We start from the raw sequence: 21,267 nt of genomic DNA, 5'->3' as shown, positions 1-21,267 counted from the left end.
CAGAAAGAAGATTCTACAAACTTAAGCTGAAATTTTAAAAATAGGCAGAAAGTTGAGAGCAGTGTGATTTGGCACGTTTACCTGCTGCTCTAATAGGATAAGAGTGAGGAATTAGATTTCTGATCTTAAGGCATTAAGTACTGACTTTCTAGATGCCTGCAGTGTTCCGAGCACCAGAAATACTGCGGTGAGCAGTTCAGTCTCTGGACTCCTGTACATCTCAGTGGAAGAAGCAGATAAGATGGTAAGTGTAGCCGTGTCGGTGGTGGTAAGAGGAGGTTTGGGGTTGGGGTGGTTATCTATGTATATAAAAGGCGAAGTGACCATCCGTCTGACCAACCGGCCAGTACAATGACGCACACTGGCAATTTAAAAATAAACGTTGAATCCCGCATGTGCGATACATATAAAGCTCTCACTGGCGCCATAATCGAAGCTGAGGTATTAACAGGATCTGCGGAAGGAGAGGTTGTTCTGATTCCAAGAATTGATTTGTCCCCATCTGACACTGGCCTCCCATTTAAATTAATTCGATGACAGTTTCCTGTGATGCCAGCATTTGCGATGACTATTAATAAATCACAAGGACAAACTCTATAGACAGAGTGGGAATATTCCTACCTGAACCCGTTTTTGGACATGGTCAGTTATATGGTGCTTTCTCCCGAGTTTGAAGAGCGTGTGACGTTAAAGTTGTAAGTAGTTCATCGCAAGGGAAATCAGTCAAGCACTCTGAAAGTGTTTTTACTCTTAATGTGGTATACAGGAGATATTAGAATAAGTTTAATCAATGTATCAGTCATTGTCTTTATCAATGTTGTTTTTATATCATGTCTTTGCTGTTATATCATGTTGTTATTGTTTATGTATTAATCAACTTATATATTATTTTCATATACATTTTACTAATTTTCTTTCATCTTCGACACTTCTATTTTAGAGAAAGGGCAAATAGTGATATTAAAATATTTCTTCTAATTAATTTTCTTTCAGTGTTCACGAATCTGTGCACCAGGCCACTAGTATTTTATAAAAGGAGGCGTGGGAGCAAGAGGCAAGTTCAGGTTTCTTAAGAGGAAACAAAGTTACCACTGCCGTCTGACCGCGCCCCTTCCCCCCCCCCCCCCCCATGTATTTGGGTGTCTGGTTTAGGGCTGACACGCACCCTGGTAATTTACAAGTGATGACATACTCCTGTATCGTAAGAGCGCGTCTCCTTTCAGAGAAGCTCAGAGTTTCATGCACACACGGGAGGCTGGCAGAGTTCTCACCTAATTTGGCCGAAACAGGAACGCGGTTCTTGAGGGGCACCAGGCGGTCCTTGCACGCTTTCTCCAGGGGGAGTTCGCTCTTTATGTGCCGCCTGAAGTTCTCCCTCAGGATGGATCGGATCACCTTGACGATGTTGGTTTTGCTTTCACTGTCACTGGGGGGTGGGGATGGCGAGAAGAAAGAGCATTGGAGTCCAGTGTCATCGCGCTTCCGTCCCTGTCCCCTCGTCCTGCTGTGGCACATTGCCGCGCTCAGGACAGACTGACGGCGCTCGCCAACCTCCTTGTGCCTTGGTCTCCTCACTTACAAAGGAGTGAGAACTGACGTTGGTGAAGCACTAGGATTTGGGTATTTTTTGTTTGTTTGTTTTGTTTTTTGTTAATCCTCACCCAAAGGTATTTTTCCATTGATTTTTAGGGGGAATGGAAGAGAGAGGGAGAGACAGAGAAGCATCGATGTGCGAGAAACACATCGATGGGTTGCCTCCTGCCCGAGCCCAGACCAGGGCCCAAGCCTGCAACCAAGGCATGTGCCCTTGACCAGAATCGAACCCGGGACCCTTTGGTCCTTAGGTGGACGCTCTATCCACTGAGCCAAACCAGCTCAGGCGGATTTGGGTAGGTTTGTATTCAGTGTGTTCTATACCAGGGCCACCGCTGCCCTGTGGGGAGTGTGGTGTGGGCTGTGATCCTGAAGCCACCCCAATTCAGGAGGCACTGAAAGGAACCCTCCTTGTTAAGAGCGCCCCACTCCATCTCACTCCCGCGGCTCTCACTGCGGGGAAGGGTGGGGGGGCCTACCTGCAGCACAGCTGGAAGACGGTTTCCGGCCGCCCCTCTGTTTCTGACTTGGTGTGGATCAGCTCCCAGATGGAAGAGTTTTCTGTCCCTGGGTAAAGGGCGAGAGAGTTGAGGCTACACCTGCCAGAGGGCCTGTTCAGAACACCTGTGAGCTCTAACACTCATCATGTAGTCACGTCTTAAAATGTCAACTATTCCCACCTGACTCTCATGATTCACTCTGTCTGACTTTCACAAATACTTACACAAAGTTCAATACTTTTTAGTTACTTTTCACATTTCCTGCTGAAGTTTTCAACCCATTTCAGTGCTTCCTCCCTATCCCTGGATTCCATTCCTCCGGGGAAGAGGTTACACGGGTCCTGCTTCCCACCCCGTTCTGCGAAGGGCAGTGAGGAGGGGGGGCTCAGGTGCTGGAGGTGAAAGGCTGGCCAGGAGTTGAGTCGTGTTCTGGGCAGCGTCAGCACTCCGACGGGAATTACACAGGGACCTGGAGCGGCCCGCGCCTGACCCTGCGGGTCCTTTCCTCCCAGGGGCTGTGTCAGCAGACACCAGGGCTGTGTCAGCAGAACACGGTTACTCGGGAAGCATCTCAGTGTTTTACAGGTGGAAGGGTTTTTTCTTGTTTTTACATCATTTGTGCTGCAGCTTAACCTTAAAGAATTTTCTGGCGTATGTAAACTTGGAAAAATGTAAGTTGGTGGACCTTTGTTCCTTTAACACATTTGGTTGTATCAAGGCTATTAGGTTCAAGAGTGTTGATAGTAGAAGTAAGGACATAGTGGAGAAAGGTATTTGGCTGAGAAGAGCCACCCATCAGTCCGTCCTTCCTTCAGAAGTCTATGAGGAAACATCCTCATTTTCCTGCTATAAAACATCAAAACTTATCCCCAAGGTTCCTTCCTATCTTTCATCCCACAATCCAAGGAGGTCTCCTAACATGTGTCTTCGGCATGTGTACCACGGGAAACAGTTACCTGCTGCGTTCCCCAGTCTGACTTGAAGTGCGGATATGGGGATCAGCCAGCGAAATTTAAACGGGTCCAAGTCAGCAGAGCCGTGTGCAGGCCGGGAGTTGGAGGGCTGCAAGAGGAAAGTGCCCGGTCAAGTGTCAGAGCTCGCTCTCGCCCAGGGGGACGCGTGCACGGCGTGATCGCCGTAGCCTCCCCTCCCCGGTGCCAGGCTCCCTGCAGTGTGTGTGCTCAGGCTGCAGGGATGAGTCAGCTCAGGCTACCCCCCGGGCTCAGGGGCTCACAGCTGGCGGGGATAGGGCAGCGTCATGGTTTGGGGGGCAGAAAGTTCTAGGTTTCCAAGCAAGAATGACAACCAAGCCTTCCGTGTCTTCACATTAACGCTGATGGGGAGTTGATGGCTTATAGTATCCACAGCTAGTTTTGTTTTGTTTGTTTTTTAAATCAAGGTAAGGGTCATCTGAAAACAAACCAGACTCTCATGTGTATGGAGGAAACCATTTTCAGGGACATAAAAGCTGATTTTCTGTGCAGGCCCAGCATGGGTATTTGTGTCTTTTAAAACAGAATCTTTTTGAGAAGAAGAAATACCTTGAGTATTAAACTCGGTCATTACCCGGGGAATAAGTAATATCAGTTGATGATGCCTGGGTTCTTAGCTGGCCTCTCGGTTCAACATTAATAGGAAAATACAGCCGTGAAATGGTAGCTTTAATTAAAACTAGTTCTTGTCTTACCAATTTCTTTTTCAGTTTGCAGTTTTCTTTATAAACCAATATGACAGCTCTCTTAAAAACTAAAGAAAAGAAAAGAGAAAGCTTCCATTATTTTCTACAAACTTCAAGGTTGGACTAGAGCTGAGTGTTTCAATGAACAAAAAGCTCTTCAGACGTAGAAGCTCCAGGATCTAAGGACGCCAGCCCGTGAGTGACTACATGGCACTTCCTTCTGTCATGTTTGAGTTGTGCAGAAGTGCCTGCTTATCTCAGAGCTATTGTCTGAAGTAGATGCTGTCATTTAAAGAAAAACCTCGCTTTGTTTTATTGAAGCCTGAGGACATGGCGCTCATCTCAGGGAGAATGCACGACTGTGCCGGCGCTCAGGGAGAATAAGACATTGAAGTGCAGCAAACGATAGTGACGGCAGGGCTCAGAATAGCCTCGGAGCCCTGTTCCTGTGGCACTCAGAGCCTCTAAGCCGGGCAGCAGGCGGGACAAGATCACGGGTGTGCAGAGCAATGGAGTTTTAGGTAGTTAAGTCAAAAAAACTCAGTGATTCTAGCCCTTCTGGAAATGGGAGGGTTTGGCGAGTTCTTCATTATTGCCAGCCTCCTAGTTTACTTACCAAATACTGTGAGCTCGAGGTCCTTCCTGGCTTTTCCTAGAGACAGAAACGGATTCAGCCAGGCCACGGGCGAGTGCAGCAGAAGCTCCCCCATGGAAAGCTCTGTCACCTGGAAAACAGGAGGGGCGGGCGGGGTGGGAACCCCACGGAGGTGCATGTTGGGGAGTGGATCACATAGGTGTGGTCATGGCTAACATGCAAGTACATGCAGTTTGGTTTTTAAGATCCCTGTAAACTTGGGGCCTTAAGTAGTGGAAGTGTTGACAATAGGAGCAGCCACACCATTTAGGTATGCCTACATCAAACTGTTGGGAAGTGACAAATGTGGAGGCACACGCTTCAATTGAAGCACATACTACCTGTGGCTGAGACATGCCTCTGGAGCACAGCGACAAGGTCCCTCCACGGTGCCTGTGTTAGCATTGCCCCGGACCTGGTGCCGTTACAGCTCTAAGCCATCAACGACACCCGGCCTCTAGCAGAAAGTACCAGTGCTGAAACTGACTGTAATAAACAATTAACCTGCAGCTGTTTTCTCTTCTTGCCTTTTTCTGCTTAAAACACATTGCTCCTTAGATGTAGACTTGAAAAGCTCAAGATTCTAAATTTAGTAATCCAGCTGGAAAAAATATACATAGACATTGTCAGATTCCACTTAAACTACCTTGGTAAGTAAGGAGGTGCCCCCAATATTTCATGCTAAAAAAAGAAAAGAGAACAGGCCCCGTTCTCCCCACGTGCTGGCTCCCACTTCCTCTGTCCATCCCGTGCTCTCTCAGCATGTCGGCACCACCTCTGGGATGTCCTGACCTCATGCCACAAGGAGGAAGAGCTCAGGGACCTGTCTTGTTTTCTCTGGTGCATAAGGTTGCATTTTTAAACCAGGGTCATTAATTTGTTACCTTTATACCTAAATCGTGTGGCTGGGTTATTATGAGCATTAAGATCAAAATGAGAACTTGAGGCATTTTCTCCTCCAGGAAAGCCCTAACAGGGGGGCCTAGTCTGAAGGTCACCCATAGACCCAGGGAGCAGGTGCGTGAAGCCTCTCGGAACGCAGAAGTCCCACTGACCTCCCTCTCTGTGCCGCTCTGCTCCGCTACCAGCTGGTCGAACACGGTCCCATAATCCTCATAGATCTTCTGCATCTCATTGATGTGGCTCGCTACCTTCTCCATTGCTTTCAGCGCTTCTGCAAAACAAGGAATCATATTTATTTTATAATGTTTGTCTCCAATCCTATCCGACAGCAGTAATGAAAAAGCTCAAGATTCACGCCAGGATTCGAAGCCACTTCTCACAGCAGTACTATCAGGTTTGACTCAAATAGCCCATTATAATCCAGTCAGTATAATGAACAGAATTATCTTCCGACTCAAATTCTCTTTGAAATGAGGCAGTAAATAAAAAAGGAAGTAAAGAGTATCAACAATAATAGCTACCATTTATGGAGCACTTTCTGTTTGTCATGTACTACGATAGGTAATTGGTGTGCGTCATCTCATTTAATCTCTACAATGACTTGATGACTAGGAACTGTAATCTTCCCATTGTACAGATGAGAAAGCTGCGGTGCAGAGAGAAGGGTTAAGTATTCAGCCAGACTTCCACAGGGCACCTGTAAAATTTTGCCTCTCCTAGATCAGTTACTGGAATGTGACCCATAATAGTTTTTAACAAGGACTTAGAAATGTCTCTGTAAATGCTTAATTGCCAGAGACATTGTTTGCACTTGTGCGTGGTGTTTATTTGTAACTTTTCACACCGGCCTGTGGAGGGACAAGATGTTTTTGCCAAACTTCAAAATTTCAGGTCACCTCACACAGCGTGGAGGGAGTTGTGGGAGGCAGTATTCTTAGCAATCCTTTTAAAGATCTTGATGTGAAATGAACATACAGTATTTGGAACACTAATCGTAATTTGTATCATTTACTTGTCCAATTTAATTTTCATACAAAAATATTTTGTCCTTGGTACTTAGGATGTAAAAGTCTGCTTGTCATAGTAAAAGGGCCAGTTTAAGTTACACTCTTCTCGGGGTTTAGTATTATTCAGTGACAGTAACATGTAGTGAGTTTCTCCATCTCCACGGGGTTATTACATGTAGCTTAGCTGCCCTCCTGGTTCTGATATGTGGAGAATGATCCCTGTTTCTCTCTAATCCAGCCCAGTCTCCCTCTCAGGGATTCTCTGCTGCCATCAAACTGAGGGGCTCTGTGTACTGGACAGAGTGTATCTCAGGCTGATGATTTGCCGGGTGACAACAGAAGACACATCAGCATCCACGTTGAAGCATAATCTGTCATTAGGAGTTTGGTGTCTGAGGCAGGCTCTGCGCAGAGATATCCACAAGGTGGAGCCGCACCCAGCCTATTCCACCAGCAGCACTGTGAACAGCGGCCGCCGCAGAACTTCACCGAGACGGAAAGGAGGCCTGGTTTTCCGTTCTCATAGTTGTTTGCTCACCAGTGACCTGAATTAACCCCTTTCACATCCCTGGGCTTATTACCTTCTTTTAAAAATGAAAATGGAATCATCCCTCCAGATTAGCTTGGGGCTACTCCAATGAGATCATTTTGCCAAATGTTTTGTCCATCTGAAGGGATGGCCATATATCTAACTTTCCCACATATTAAAACTACATCTAGATGAACAGGCATAGTCCTGAGCAATGTTTTCTAATATACGGGGGGGGGGGGACTGGTCGGCTCAGCCGGCCCCGCTGTCCTCACCTGTCAGGTGGTAGTGCTCCTCACTGTCGCGGTCCGTCAGGGACACCAGCTCCCTGAGCAGCAGGGGGTACTTGAGCACCCTCTGCACGGGCTTGATGAGGTAGGACTCCAGCGTGGACGAGTGCTGCTTGGTGGGGTTCCGGGCATCCAGGAAGGCCTTGAAGGCGTTGTCCGTTTTGGCTGCAAGCACATGGATGAAAGACTCTTAGAGAGCACAGCGGGATGGTTGCACTTCTACTTCATTCAGTTTTTATGGAGTTACAGATCATGCACGCCTACAGTCCTAAAGCCACTCCTGAGTAAGGTCCCCATCGCGTCAGGGTCAGGCACCCAGCTGTCAGCCTGGATTCGGCATCACAGTGTGTCAGCTCCCGCGGGCAAAGGGAGCTTACTCACGATCAGAATAGCACAGCCACACACCAAACGGTACACTGACCCGTGAGAGACTATCACAGGAACCTAACGAGTGAGTTCCAACAATCCTAAAGCCACAACACAATGTTGCCATGCTCCCCAAAAGATTCATATAGCAAAATAAACCAGTACTTCTCCAGTCCTAGCACCAACTGTTACTTAATGCATTATCCATAGCGCAGTATCTTTTTATCCTTTAAGTTGATAAGCCCTGCAGCCTTCACCTCTCCAGCTCTGAGCAATCTAAGCTTCCACAGGGGGGCAGTGAGAACTGCCTCTCCGCTGTGAGTCCAGTGTCGTGAAGGGCGTGCTCAGGAATCCGAGGGCATTCAACTACTGCTTTGTTCCCACCTGCAGGCACTGGCTGACCAGCTATTTGCAATTCAGCCAATTGGAATAAAGATCTACCCTTCTTTCAAGTTTTGTTACAAAGGCAAAGTCTACACCTTTTAGGAGATGCGGTACCATTCTGAATGAGACTGTGAGGTGCAGTGGATGGTGAGATGGCCCTTCTTCATGATGGAGGAACTGAGCAGACCACTGGTAGGCTGGGAGGAAATCCCAGTGCAGCCGGGTCTCTGTGTGGAGAACTAGAGAAGACAGATCTTGGCTGGGTCTGGTTAACGTGAAGCGCTCCGGGCTCCCTTTACACCTGAGCCTGTTCTAGGACCGGATGAAGTTCTGGATCTACACCAAGTGGCCGAGCTGAGCCAGTGGAGCTGGTGAAACGCTCAGTGTCAGGAAAAACCCTAAAGTCCACCTTCCCCTGGTTTTGAGAAAGAAGCATTGACCAGCAAACTCGGGGTCCTCTCTGACAGTGCCATTAAGCAGCATTTGATTTCAGAGAGAGGAAGCTTGGAACTTAGCGCGGCTGCCAATACCCTGTTGACACAATTAATGAAGTTCAAATATAGAACCCTCCTCAAACGTGGGCCACCGTCATGGCGGGGCGCTCTGATTGACTGGCTTCTAGAGGTGACAGATCACAATGGGAACAATCACAGGAGGCCATCCTTAATTCTGAAGAAGGCATTCAAATGCTGGGGGAGTCAATTTCATCCTGGAAATTTATGACATTATCCCAGTTCAAGCTTCGGTAGGTTCATATCTTATTTCCAAGTACACGTGAAAGCCTGGAGACAGTTCAGATGAACCTAAATAGGATTACATGTGTTCTCTCAAGCTGTTTTCCACTGCGGGAGCCGAGCAGAGCGCACTCCTGAGGACCTGCATTTGTTTGGTGTTCTTGACTGCGTTACTACTGCTCACAGCCTTGAGCTTGAAGTCCTGTGTCTGCATCACTGATGGTTCCTCCTCTTGTCTCTGCTCCCAGCAATGAGCATTCCAAAGAATGCGGGAGGAAACATCTGAGACTAACCTCACACCTGGAGAGGTCTGCAGTGACTGAAAGAAGCCCTCAGTAACAGAGGAGCCTCGGTTCAGCACTCTGGTTTAGGGCGTTACAGGAATAAGTTGAACTTCAAGTTGAGCATACAAGGTTTGACTGCAGCACAAAGACCACCCCCAACACCTCCCCACCAAAGAAGGTCATTGTCGTCATCAAATGTTTGAATACACTTTCCAGGCTGCACAGACTGGCCTGCCCACTCCATGTGCTGGCCGTGTGCCCACCAGCTGACCCATTGCAGTTCAGAGCCCAGAGCTCAGGCATCTGTCAGATCCACAGAGTAATGGTTGTTGTTGGCTAAAGGGAAGATCGATGAGGGTTGACTACCCAGTCTACTCACACTTAAAAAATTGAAGCCAGTAAGATCCAGTGAGATGACAAAAGTGTGGAGAGATGAAAGGTACTTCAGTGGCAGAAGGTGAGCTATAACAAGTGTGGGTTTTCCCCCAGTTCTACCAAAGAAGCGCTCATTTTACTCTGCTCACTTCTTGTGAGCTTGATGGTGGAGTTTCGCAGTGATTTCTCGGGCTTAAGAATAAGATTAACAAGAAGGAAGAAAATGCTGTACATTTTCTATCCCCATCCAGGGGCTTATGGTTCTACGTTTTTAGATCAAGGAATCTGGCGAAAAATAATTCAGATGTATTTTCACAGCAAAGTGACATGTGGCAAAGCAACATCTCTGCTCTCAGGACTTTCACTTTCACCAATAGATTGAAATAAAATTTCCCTTTAATGTCATCATGGTAAAAAATGGAACATGATCCCTTAAAATTGCACTTATTCCTCCTTGTTAGGTACAAATTTATTCTTTGTTAACAACTAAAAATATAAAAAATACAGCTTCAAAGGTTAGGAGTAACTTACCTCGCTCTAGAACCTTCTGCACTTTAATGTGATTAGCACAGAATCCGCTGTACAGCTTGAAGTGGTCGGCATAGTAAAGGAAAGAGCCTCCCAGGGAAAACAGTAATTTCTAGAAAGGGATGGAGAAGTCCGTCAGACATGGGTTGGTGGGTGTCTGTGGCATGTGACTGCTTTGGTGTCTCCGGGGCCCTGTCTTGCAGATACCATGCACTCATGCCTCGAGGAGGCGCCGCTGCAATAGCCGGACTGCCCCAGCGCAGCACAGCCGGGCGTTCCCCTAGCAGAGCTGCAGTTTGCAAACTTGCCGGTGGAGGAGCCCATGGGCGCGGTGTGCAATCAGAGGACACGAAAAAGTTCTAGGAAAACACCGCTGACACGGGGGGATGTGAAGGGCTGAGAGGCGTGTTAACAAAGCCGGCTCCGCTCAGATGCGTGATGCCGTCTGCTTCCCTGCAGGGGTTGCGGCCAGCCCCGGCGCGCATGTTGGAACGGGCTCCCTCCGTAGGAGAGCAGGTCAGCACAGTTTCCCATGCGGGTGAGGAATCGCAGCGAGTGCTCCGGGTCAGAGGCCATCGCCTGCACACCCTTTAGGTGACCTGAGTGAAGGTGTGGATTGTCTGCACCCAGGCACCCGGCACAGATCGTGCTGTGCAGACTTCCAACCACCTGAGCACCGACTCCAGGACACAAATGGGGTCTCCTGTCCCCACGTGCCCGAGGGAACCTGTGATGAAGGCACCAGGTTTATCCCATCGATAGCCCAGGACAGGGATTCTTCCTCCAGGGAGAATTCTGCACTGGACCCACCCTCCATGCTTTGAACTGCAGTCTGAAATACTTACCCTAAACTGCGAGGGGGTTTCAAGTACGTTAAAGTCAGACGACGCTGAAATGCCATCCTCCAGCGTCTCCAGAAACACCTTCTGAAAGTCAAGCATCTCGGGCAAACTCCCGAAGAGCGACTCCATCTATGTGAAGAGGGAGTGGAAGAGGGTGTTAGCAGCAGCTCTAGGCCCACTCTGACGCTCTGCGGCACGACAGGTCGCAGTCACTCGCCGACAGCAGGCAGAAGTACATCCTTCATAGAATATGGCACCTTCATTATGGGGGCACTTTAGACACAGAGAATTCACAGCTCTTGTCCCCATAATCCTAAAATAAGTTTTTAAGTGGATGTAAAGTTTTCAGAATTCAAATTGGGGGAAAATGAAAGAAAGTAGAAAGGAAGTAATTCCTGTGATTTAACCTTAAAATGTCATACGTGGAAAAGTAATTTTTGGCCACAACTTCTCTACAAAAAGGACCGTCCTGCATTTGTGCTATACCTGAGGCCACATCCCCAGCTTTGGAGGAGGCCACGCTTGGGTTTCTCTGAAGACCCTGAAGTCTTGGACATTTGGGGATCAGTAGATAGAACCTCCTAGGACAGGCGTCCTCAAACTACGGCCCGCGGGCCACATGCGGGTGTTTTTGCCGTTTTGTTTTTTTACTTCAAAATAAGATATGTGCAGTGTGCATAGGAATTTGTTCATAGTTTTTTTTAAACTATAGTCCAGCCCTCCAACGGTCTGAGGGACAGTGAACTGGACCCCTGTTTAAAAAGTTTGAGGACCCCTGTCCTAGGAGGTCCACTAAAGGGCAGAGAGACTAGCCTGTGGTTAAGGGACAGGGGGAAGGTGATTACTCACCTCATCTTGCGTAAGAAACGTCTCATTTTGAAGTGGCTCCAAGTATAGTTCAAAGAGGCAGCTCAGATCCTAAAAGACAGAAGAGTCTTTGGCACTTACGTCTCTAAAATACCCACGCGTTTCCAGCAACCCGGCCCCAGCTCCAGACTCCCATTAGGAACGATGAAGTTTGTGTCTCATTGAAATTCTCGACCCTAAAAGTGGCCATTACTGCTCACTAGGTTCAGAGGTTAAAACCACACCCATTCAGCAGCTGGAGACACAAGAAGTTCCAGAATCACAGCCCAGGGAACACACACAGGTTGAAATGTCCAAGTCGCATGCGGAGATCCAGGTTGGATGAAAGAACGAATGAAACTCCATGTTAAATGTCAGCAGCAAAAAGAAAGTAAAACATGGAAGTGTGTGTGGATCACAAGAGACTGCGGGTGCTGGTTATTTCGTCAGAGAGTGACCGGCTGTTGTCATTCCTCGTGCCAGCGGATGCTGCCCAGGGCCTTACACACGAGGGCAGGTCTGCGCTGACCCGCGGGGCCAAAGACTGCGACACCCAGGCCCTAAGAGGACAAAGTGCAGGTTCGCCCATAGCATTCATCTCCTCTCCCAGCATCAGCAAGGAACGGCCCTCCCAGTGCCGTGTGGCCTGACAGTCGGAAGCAACAGCAGCGATCAAAAGGGCCGTGGGCTCCCGGTGAGAGCGCCATGACCAGCCTCGAGCGGTCAGAGGGCTCTGCGGCCTCAAACACGGTGCCCAGGGCTGCGGGGAAGGTCACCATGGCTCCCAGGAGGAGGCAGAAAGCTTGTCTGGACTCCCTGGATTTTCACCTCCCCCCCCCTCGGGTGTGGGGCAGGACGTAATGGGAAATGAAATGAAAGTGTCATCTCTAGCTTTCCTTTCTCCCGTGGGACCAACGGAACGGGTTTGGGTCCTTCTCCTGAGCTCTCTGAATAGGGCCTTTGGTAAAGTCCGGACAAAATGACAGGGACACTGATGAAAGGCGAAGCTCAGCTTTGTCAGGAGAAAGGTGGCCGCCGTGTGTGCGCACACCGAGGTTTAACTCGGGGCTCGGCACGTCAAAGCTGCCACAAGGGCACACCTGTCTCAGAGCCCGGAGGAGGGAGGAGGAGGGACCACCCAGGCCATCTGGGTGGGCAGGCTGCGCCAGGCCTGCATGCTCAGCCCGCCCCCGCCTGTGCCAGGCTGCCCTCAGCAGTCAGCCAGCCAAGCGAGCGCCATACAGGTCCAAAGCTTCGGCAAACGCTTCAAGCCAAAGAGCTGTCTTCCCAGGCTCCTGTATTCTTCATGTCTCTCCAGCACTAGGGGCTTCCGAGGCAAACAAGCTAGTTCTCTGGGCTCTAAGATGCTCGGCAACGCCCTCTCTGCCATGTGGGAATGCCCCTGATGAGGGGACATCAGTGGTAGAACCTGTCCCGCAGGGACCACGGTCAGGCGGCGTCTGGGGCCCGTCTCAGAGGTCGCCTGTAAACCAGCTGTGCCCTCGTTCCCCATCACCTAACGTGATCTCCGTGCCCAGGTGCTAACCCAGCACAGACGCCCTTCCACAGGTCGCACAAACTGGAGCATCTGTTTCCATAGTGAAAGCTACCTTGGTAACAAATGAGCCGAGATCTCATTTTTCCCGAGTCCTCCAAGCATTTCCACCCTCTCCCCCTCCCCTCCCTCCTCTGCAGCAATTCACTTCGAGTGCATGGTGGGGTCCAGCGGGCGTCACCCAGGGACCCCAGTCGCCATACCACTGGCCACCACAGACTGGGAGAGCAGGAAAGCATGCACTGCCCCTCCTTTACCTTCACGTAGGACTTCTCTGTGTCCATCAGCTCCTGGATGACTTTTCGGAGGCGATCCGCATCCGACAGGTGGCGGGCCAGGGGCCTCGGAGGTGGGTCCTGGCCCTCCCGCGGCCCTTCCATGCTGGTGGTCTGGGTGGCGTTAAAACTCCTACACAGCGCAGTGATCTGTTCCGCACTCTGAGAGGGGACAGAGGTGGGAAAATGGACAGGACACTGTCCGTTACTATCCACTGCCCACAAGGACGTAAACAGTGTCGCCATCCCTGCCTGGGAATCTCATGGGGGCCATAACCAGGGCAGATGGTTTCATCCGCCGCAAACCACTCTGTCACTTAAGATGCTGGGGGAAGGTCCGAGCTTGCACCGTTCAGTATCTCCACCCAATGCTTCATCGTTGCGGGCTGGGGGGCAGGTGCATCTCTAGTACGGAAGCTAGAGAAGGAGGCACAGACTCACTGCGATACTGTTGAGGTTGCTCTAAGATCATGTCCCGGCTCCCTAAGGGCACAACAAGAGCCCCATTTGGTCCCCTCTGTCCCCTCAGTGGTTGGCCTGACACAGCTCAGTCTCCCATGTGAAAGCGACAATGAGCAGAGAATCTAACTGTGGCACATTAGATTTAGTAAATTTAGGATGCTTCAATGGACTTGGGGTTCTGCCCTCAAACCTAACCATTAAGCTCTGCAGTCTTGCACCAAGTTGCAAAGTGTAAAAGTTGAGTTGTAGAAGCTAGAAAGGAGAGCAGAGACAGAGACTTACAGGAAAGGTAAGGTCCCTGCCCTGAAAGGGTCAGAACCCCACGGGGCCACAGACAGGGAGCAGATGACACAGCAAGCCCGGGAGAACTGAGTGAACGGGCTCTGGGAAACCTCAGAGGGGCCATGGGGCTGGGGGGAGCAAAGGTTCTTGTTCCAAGTAGTGGGAACAGAATCTCAGATTGAGAGGCAGGAGGGAGGGAGCAGGGATGTCCGGGGACTAACAACCTTCAATGCACATTCCTAGTTAGACACACAGTGCAATCAAGCCTTGCCCAGGAGAAATACTGTATGCTCCTGCCTTCGGCTGGCGGTACAAACCTTCCAAAGGCCTCCTGCCTGCCTGCGCAGAGCCTGGGGCCCCATCAGGTTACGTTTAAAATGCCTATTTATCTTCCTGTTCTACCCAGCCCGTCTCAGCACCTGCCAGGCTGTGAGCCGGTCAAGGGCAGGCCACGCCTTTCTCTGTCATTGTCCCCCCCCACCCCCAGCCCAGCTCACAGGCTGTTTGACAGTAAGTGTTCTGTCACCTCTGTTGCCCTGAAAATATTATTGATTAACAAAGCAGCTTAGTCCCAATGTGATGACTAATACCCATCTAGCGCGGCAACTTTCTGTCCCGCAACTAAAACCCTCTGGTTTAAATGCCTTCGCGCCTGATCTCTGTCACTCTGTCTAAGGTAAGAAGCTGAACATGTCAAGCATCTCCTGATACTCATTTAATTCATATTTCAGAGCATGAACATCTTCCACAAGCATGTTGGTCACCCTCAGTGGCCTGGTGAGTGCTGGTTATCCAAGCTGCCCCCTGGGAAACTACAGTGCCTCGAAGAGAAAGCAGGGTGCTCTTGCCCTGCCTTCTCTCCCTCTGATCTACCCTCCCCCCAACACAGCGTCTTCAACGGATGGAATCTACCTCAGCAATAAAACTCAACGTAGATCTGGGCTAGTCTTTCAAGTCAATTTGACGGGTACCGGCTGAGGGCCTGCTCAGCCTCCAAAGAAACAGAAGGCAGTTTCTGCACGAGCCCTGCCAAGGCAGCCGGGAAACGAACACAAGCTTGTGTGGAACAAACGAGAAAGTCACACACATCAGCGCACGGAAGCGTCACTCTGGAAGGAGCCGCCGGGGAGGCTCCGGTGGAGAAGCGGGTTGTAACTTGGTCACGGAAGGAGCATGTTCCAAGGAAGAACCACAGGATAAGCCCAGGGTGCGGTGACGTAGGCCCCCACAGGGGTCAGCGATGAGGACTCCCAGGCCATGGGGCTCTTTTAAATAGAACTGCTTCTCTTTTGTTTCCACACTAGTCTTGGTACAAAAGTCAGCCCGACCATCAAGCAGGCACTTAGCCTCCAACTGGACATATAAACACATATCACAGAATTTATTCTCCAAAAGCTCCACACGTGAGTACTAATGAGTCTCCTTGGATACACACATGATCCACCAAGTTTTGTCCTCAGCTGGGAACACAAGCACATTTCTGCCACCACCTGTCAGAACACTCATTCTGGGCAAATTGCCCAAGAACAAGAAAACATGTGGGTCGTAAGGCTCCAATCAAGGCAACTGGATCTATCAAAATGTCTCCTGTGTAAAACAATGGAATCTTATGATTCACTATTAAAGAAACGCCGACACTGGGGTCGTGCCCTGAGAGCTGAATGACATGGAGTGAACGCCAAGGAGGGCAGTGCAGCCAAAAGGGGCTTCCTTCTCTTCCGGGACATGAGCATCCTAACGGAGCACCAGGGAATGTAACAATTCCTCCCCACCCCACCCCGAATCCTGTCCTCCTCTCCAGTGGGTGTCAACCCTGGCCACATAGTGGCTTGATTGGGAGCTTTAAAAATATACACACCCAAACCAACTGGATCAGAATCTCTAGGGCCCCAGGTACGGGCATTTGAAAAACGTTTCCCAAGTGATGCTCACATGCGGCCAAGAGAGAACAACTGGTATACCCATCAGCGTAGCAAACACTGCTTGGTTTCGCCTGAGTGGTGCTGCCGATCACCCTGTCCCAGGGTCTGCACTGAAGGATGGCCAGGTAAAGGTGTGTGGACTGAGCTCAGGAGACAGGCGGAAGCAGACAGAACCGCACCTCTGACCCTGGAGTTCGGGTCTGGTGCTCTACTAACTGAGCTCAACCATCCAAGATAATGATACTCAGACCCTAAAACTCACTTATTTGAAATCTCTTTCCTGGTATTTCTGCACCACCATCTCAGACAACATAATTCTGCAGTCCTGAAAAATAGTTTCCAGTTCTATAGAATCTATATTAAACTCACATATATTGCATAAAATAAGATCTGACAAAATGCACCATAAGTTAAATGGCAGCTGGGGAGATGACAGCTTTGCCTTGCTGGGATGTCAAAATTCACACCTAACAATGCAGTGTTAAAATAACGAGATCTTAAAAATAAAGTCTCTTGCCGTTTTAGAGAACCAGAATTCATTTTACGAAAACTTCTGGTAAGATGAACTTGAAGAGGGGATGTGAGGTGAGATTTTCATGGCCAGTGTTCTTTCTGAGGTGCCACAGTGAAGTGCTCGGGTGTGAGTGACCCACCTCCTCGCCCTGAACAGGTGGCTGTTGTCCCCGGGCGCCGTGAGGATGACTTGGGGTCAAAAGGAGGCAGGGCCCTAAACGGAGGGGCTGTAAATGTGGTTTGAGACGCGCCTGAAAGGCTCACCTGGTGATGCTGCAGGTCGCCCATCCTCAGTGATGGCTACCAACACTGGCTGCTGAGGGTGGAATTCTGGGTGTCTCTGATAAGCCATTGCTAGGAACAGTGACTTGCGGCTGAGATATTTTTACACGTATGTGTGCTGATGGGGTGAAAAGCACAGACACCATTCAGAAGCCCCGAGTTCTAGCCCTTCGTGGACTCATTTCTGAGTCGATTTCCTTGATGAAAGAGAAGCAGTAGGGCTTATTCCACGAAGTTACCCCTCCAGTCACCACCTGGGGCAAGGAGGCAAGGGAGCGTGCATTTGTCGAGTACCTGCTCTCGGCCACAGACAGGGGAGGTGGTCTCACAGAACTTGCTGGCATTTAGTCCCTGCCCGGACTGTACAGATGAGGGGCGAGGAGGCATCGGCAGGACCCTGAGGGCACAGGAACCGTCTAGCTGTCTGCAGGGCCAACCCCTGCCAGGTATCTGGCTCCCCTCTCCCCGCATTTGCTAAGACCATTATCTCTCCCCTTTGGACTTTCCCAGGATCTGGACGCTCCCAGAGAGTTCCCTGCCGAAAAAGCCCGCCTAAAGTCCTTTAAAACATGACTCCCCATCCCTGGGGACTGGCATCATTTGGGGGTTCAGCCCATCTGGGTTCCAGATGACCCAGTACCTTTATAATTCTTTACCACTTTCGGCCTCGTGCGACCCTAACACATGCATCATCCATTTCGGGACGCTGACTGAGGTTCCGCAGCCGCCCCGTGAAACACCAGTGCCATCGGGAGCCTGGGCCCACTCCTCCGGGCTCAGGTGGCTCCCCTGTGAAGCAGGGCTCCCCTGACCGGGGCCTGGAGGGGAGGCAGGGAGGTAACGCGGGCAGAGCCTCCGCACAGCGCCAGGCTGGGAAGTAACGGTTATAATTGGCACAGGGAGCTCAGTTTTCCAAGTTCTGTTATTTTTAGAAGTGTAGAAGAATACATTTCCTCCAAGTTCCCTGAAGGAAAGGCCAGAACAACCCAATTTCATTTATTCAGCAGTTTTTTAATTCAGCACCTGCTCTCGGCTGGGCTCCGTGCTAGGTGCTCAGAAGCAAAAGAGGGAGACCCCAACCTTCACACAGGCAGAGAGGTGACGAGGACAGAGGACAGAAAGCGGGGTGCGCAGTATCTCAGACACACGTGTAAGGGCTCCAGGGAGAAACAAAACGGGGGTGGGGGGGTGGATGGAGGGCCAGCAGGCTGGGCTGCGGCTGAATGGGGAGCAGAGGAGAAGGCGAAGGCTGTGCAAAGGCCCGCGGGAGGCAGGCAGAGGCCAGGGGCCACCTAGCGGGCATCCGGCCTTGGAAGGCGAGGGCACCGCTGTGGCAGGTGTGCCGGGCAGCCAGTCCTGTGTGCAGGCGGCACGGCCCGAGAAGGCAGGTCAGAGCTGGGAGCCGGGAGGGAGGGACCTGTGACTGTGGCTCCCACACCACAGTCCCCTCTTCGGAGGAAGCCGCTGAGCCGGAGCCAGCGTGGACCAGGCCTGCTGCCTGCCTTCTGCTCGGTTCTTTATTTAACTCGGGTTTGGTGAGAACTGGGGAATGAAGAAGACACGCTCTCCCTGCCAAGGATGTGTCAGGGCTGGGACAGCGTTCCACATCCCCAGGCATCTCGCACAGACAGCGCTGGGTGTTTCGATGTCATTCTCATGTAATTTACACAAACAGCTCGTCCTGTCTACAGATCCTGTGCCAGGGGCTGCATTTTCTCTTCCATTTTTCACCCAGAGCAGAAGACACGGCTTACTTCTAAGGTACCCTTAAATTAAGGTGACCAGATCGTCCCGCTTTTGGCGGGACAGTCCCGATTTTTAACAATTTGTCCCGCGTCCCACGGCGTTTTAAAAAAAAGTCCCTATTTTTGGAAAGATCTGGGCGCGGGCCAGAATCTCCCCCCGGACTTCTGAATGCAAAAGCATGGCATACAAGAGACCGGTGACCCCACCTGCAACACGCAGCTGAGGTACAGGCGGAGCCTGAGAACAGGGGGCAGCACACTACGGCCCTCGGGCCAAAGCCAGGCTGCCACGTGTTGATGCAGATAAAGTTTTATTAGCACTCGGCCATGCTCATTCATCTGCCTGCTGTCCACGCTGCCTCCACGCTGAAATGCAGAGCTGAGTGGCTGCCAGGGCCTCACGTATTTACAGGAAAAGTTCACCAACCGCTGATAGAAAGAGATACACCAAGAACAAAAAAAGATTCTCCTTTTAAGTCTGAATTAAAATTCAGAATAATCTATACCACCTAATTCTGAAATTTTTCCGTGAGTAAAACATAAATTTAAAAATGACTTTTATATCTTTTTCCAGAGGCTACAAATGACATCTGACTTCACACAGGGCATCAACCCTTTGGTGTAGCATGCTCTCAGCTGCGCCGACGACAGAGCAGAAACACCTGCGGCTCCCCTGGCTCGGATCCAGGCCTCAGAAAAACGACTCTTACATCCTCTAACAGTTTTCACCTGTGCTGCTTTCGGATGATTCCGTCTGCTTTTCCTGGGACGTGGGCATGAAGACCTGTATTTAAATTCTCTCTGTGATTACCTGTATCATTTAACGTTCGTTCTAAATGTTCATCTGGATAAAGAAGGCTCTAAACCAGGCTCTTCCTGCTGTTTTTGTGAAGCATCTTTAACTATGATGCTCCTTATCTGCCTCACTCCCCTCCACCCACTTTCCACCCACAGGCCTTTCTGTCAGGCCTCAGCTTCATCGTTATTCTCTTCCTTCCATTTTTTCTAACCAGCTTTTGTTCTGAGAATCACATCAGTTCGTTTGAACTTGTGTGTTGACAATAACGCTCCCTTTAATGGTTAACGTTTCCATTTAACACTAGCATTCTGGTTGGTTTCCATGCTTAGGGCCGGTTTTCTTACACACAGCATTTCTATTCAAGGGTTATGTCTTTGACTTGATTCTTGGCCATTGATGACATATTATTGAACTGTTTGGTTTGTTTGTTTGTTTGTTTCAGGAAAGGTCTTTAATGTTACATAGTCTTAGAATGTACTAGGAGTTGAGACAATTTTTCTATCTTTGTCACTGTATTTCAGCAATTTTCAACCGGTGTGTCACAAGTATTTTTAAAACATGCAATATCTGACTATCTAGTCAGGGGCACCAATCTCTTTTCCCTTAGACTGTCAAATAAAAAAAAAAAAAATGACAACAACCAATACAACAATAGCTATCCAATGTGAATGAATCAAAATTACACCTATTTATTTGGTCAGATGGGCAAAAAATATATTTTTGGTGTGCCACATAATTTTAGCAATTACTTTGTATATGCCATGAGATGAAAAATGTTGAAAATCACTGCTTTATTTGAAGAGAAAACGTGTCAATAACACCAGTTCTAATCAAATTCTTGACAGACTAGAGCTTGGACAAATTTGTTAGCCACCAACTTTCTGGGCAAGTCTATGCTATACACAGAAGACTGAGGTCATTACAGTTGAACCCTGACAGGAGGCCCCGTGCTCCCTCGGGTTTAACAGCTCAGGCTGGGTCAGTGTCCACTGTTGACCCGGACCTGTCTGCCCAACTACCTGCGCCCAGCCTGCCCCCGGCTGACTCCTCCTTCATTTCCTGTGTGGTGGTAACAGGTGGGCTCCTAACTCCCTAACCTAGAAAAACCAACAGGGCAGACCAAGGACTCAGCTCCGAGAGCAGATCCAAGAGGCTCAGGAAAGCATTCCAGCTCCTCGTTAACATTACCTGGCATCTTAGATCAGCTTCTGGGTGGTAGTAGAGCTGTGTCCCGGCTGGCTCCATCTGGTTGGCTTGGTCCACTTTCTTTTGGATCCTAAGCCTTGGGTCTCCCAACCCTCACAGACGGTGGGCTCCACTGGGACACAGACTAATGCAGTCTGTCTTGCTTCGCTCTTAATGTAACTCTACCACTGTCCAAGCAGTCTTTTTATCAGGTCACCACTGACATATTGTCGCCATATAATAGCTTCCTCTTAGGAGACAGTTTTGGATAGATGTATTAGGAATATATGCAAATATTTTGGAAATATTAGGAAATAGCAAGACAGACACTATTAGGACACTTACTGCTAGACTTGTTTTTTAACCCGATATTTCTGATGTCAAATGGTGGCATTTTTTCTTGCAATGTTCCTCCCACCACCAAAAAGAGAGAGAGCAGGAAAAGCAGCAAAGAATATCAAAGCAAGAGTACAAAAAGTTCACTTATGACGACACTTTTACCCCCTGGGGGATGGGGTCGTTTTTATTATTTGGGGTCTTTGTAAATGTAATTCTGCAAGAATGGAGCTCCAGTGGGGAGCCCTACCTTGAAAAAAAAAATCTTTAAAGAAGTAAAGCATCAGACAGAGAAAATTATTTTTAAATCTCACCTGAGATTACTGGCTGTCTATCTTGGAAACGCATCTATATAAAGCCATCTTATCAAGGCCTCCCGTGGGCCACAGAGAGGAGGGCCGGGCACAGCCCGCCCCGT

At 49.6% G+C, this 21,267-nt stretch overlaps 1 protein-coding gene across 1 annotated transcript in view; it reads right to left on the bottom strand.

Annotated features, from left to right (window-relative positions):
- Window positions 1–21,267, bottom strand: part of TIAM2 (TIAM Rac1 associated GEF 2) — an 84,187-nt gene that overhangs the window by 1,873 nt on the left and 61,047 nt on the right. The window contains exons 14-24 of the mRNA XM_054722142.1: window positions 13,306–13,485; window positions 11,497–11,565; window positions 10,651–10,776; window positions 9,809–9,917; window positions 7,120–7,299; window positions 5,461–5,579; window positions 4,388–4,496; window positions 3,781–3,839; window positions 3,050–3,155; window positions 2,073–2,160; window positions 1,272–1,426 (exon numbers count right to left, since the gene is read on the bottom strand). Coding sequence (XP_054578117.1) covers window positions 1,272–1,426; window positions 2,073–2,160; window positions 3,050–3,155; window positions 3,781–3,839; window positions 4,388–4,496; window positions 5,461–5,579; window positions 7,120–7,299; window positions 9,809–9,917; window positions 10,651–10,776; window positions 11,497–11,565; window positions 13,306–13,485 — 1,300 coding nt within the window. The remainder of the gene's footprint in view (window positions 1–1,271; window positions 1,427–2,072; window positions 2,161–3,049; window positions 3,156–3,780; window positions 3,840–4,387; window positions 4,497–5,460; window positions 5,580–7,119; window positions 7,300–9,808; window positions 9,918–10,650; window positions 10,777–11,496; window positions 11,566–13,305; window positions 13,486–21,267) is intronic.

Source organism: Eptesicus fuscus, chromosome 10, assembly GCF_027574615.1.
Source record: "Eptesicus fuscus isolate TK198812 chromosome 10, DD_ASM_mEF_20220401, whole genome shotgun sequence".
In the NCBI taxonomy this organism is placed as follows: Eukaryota; Metazoa; Chordata; class Mammalia; order Chiroptera; family Vespertilionidae; genus Eptesicus; species Eptesicus fuscus.
Note: the sequence above shows the minus strand (reverse complement) of the source record. Positions and strands in the feature narration are given on the sequence as shown.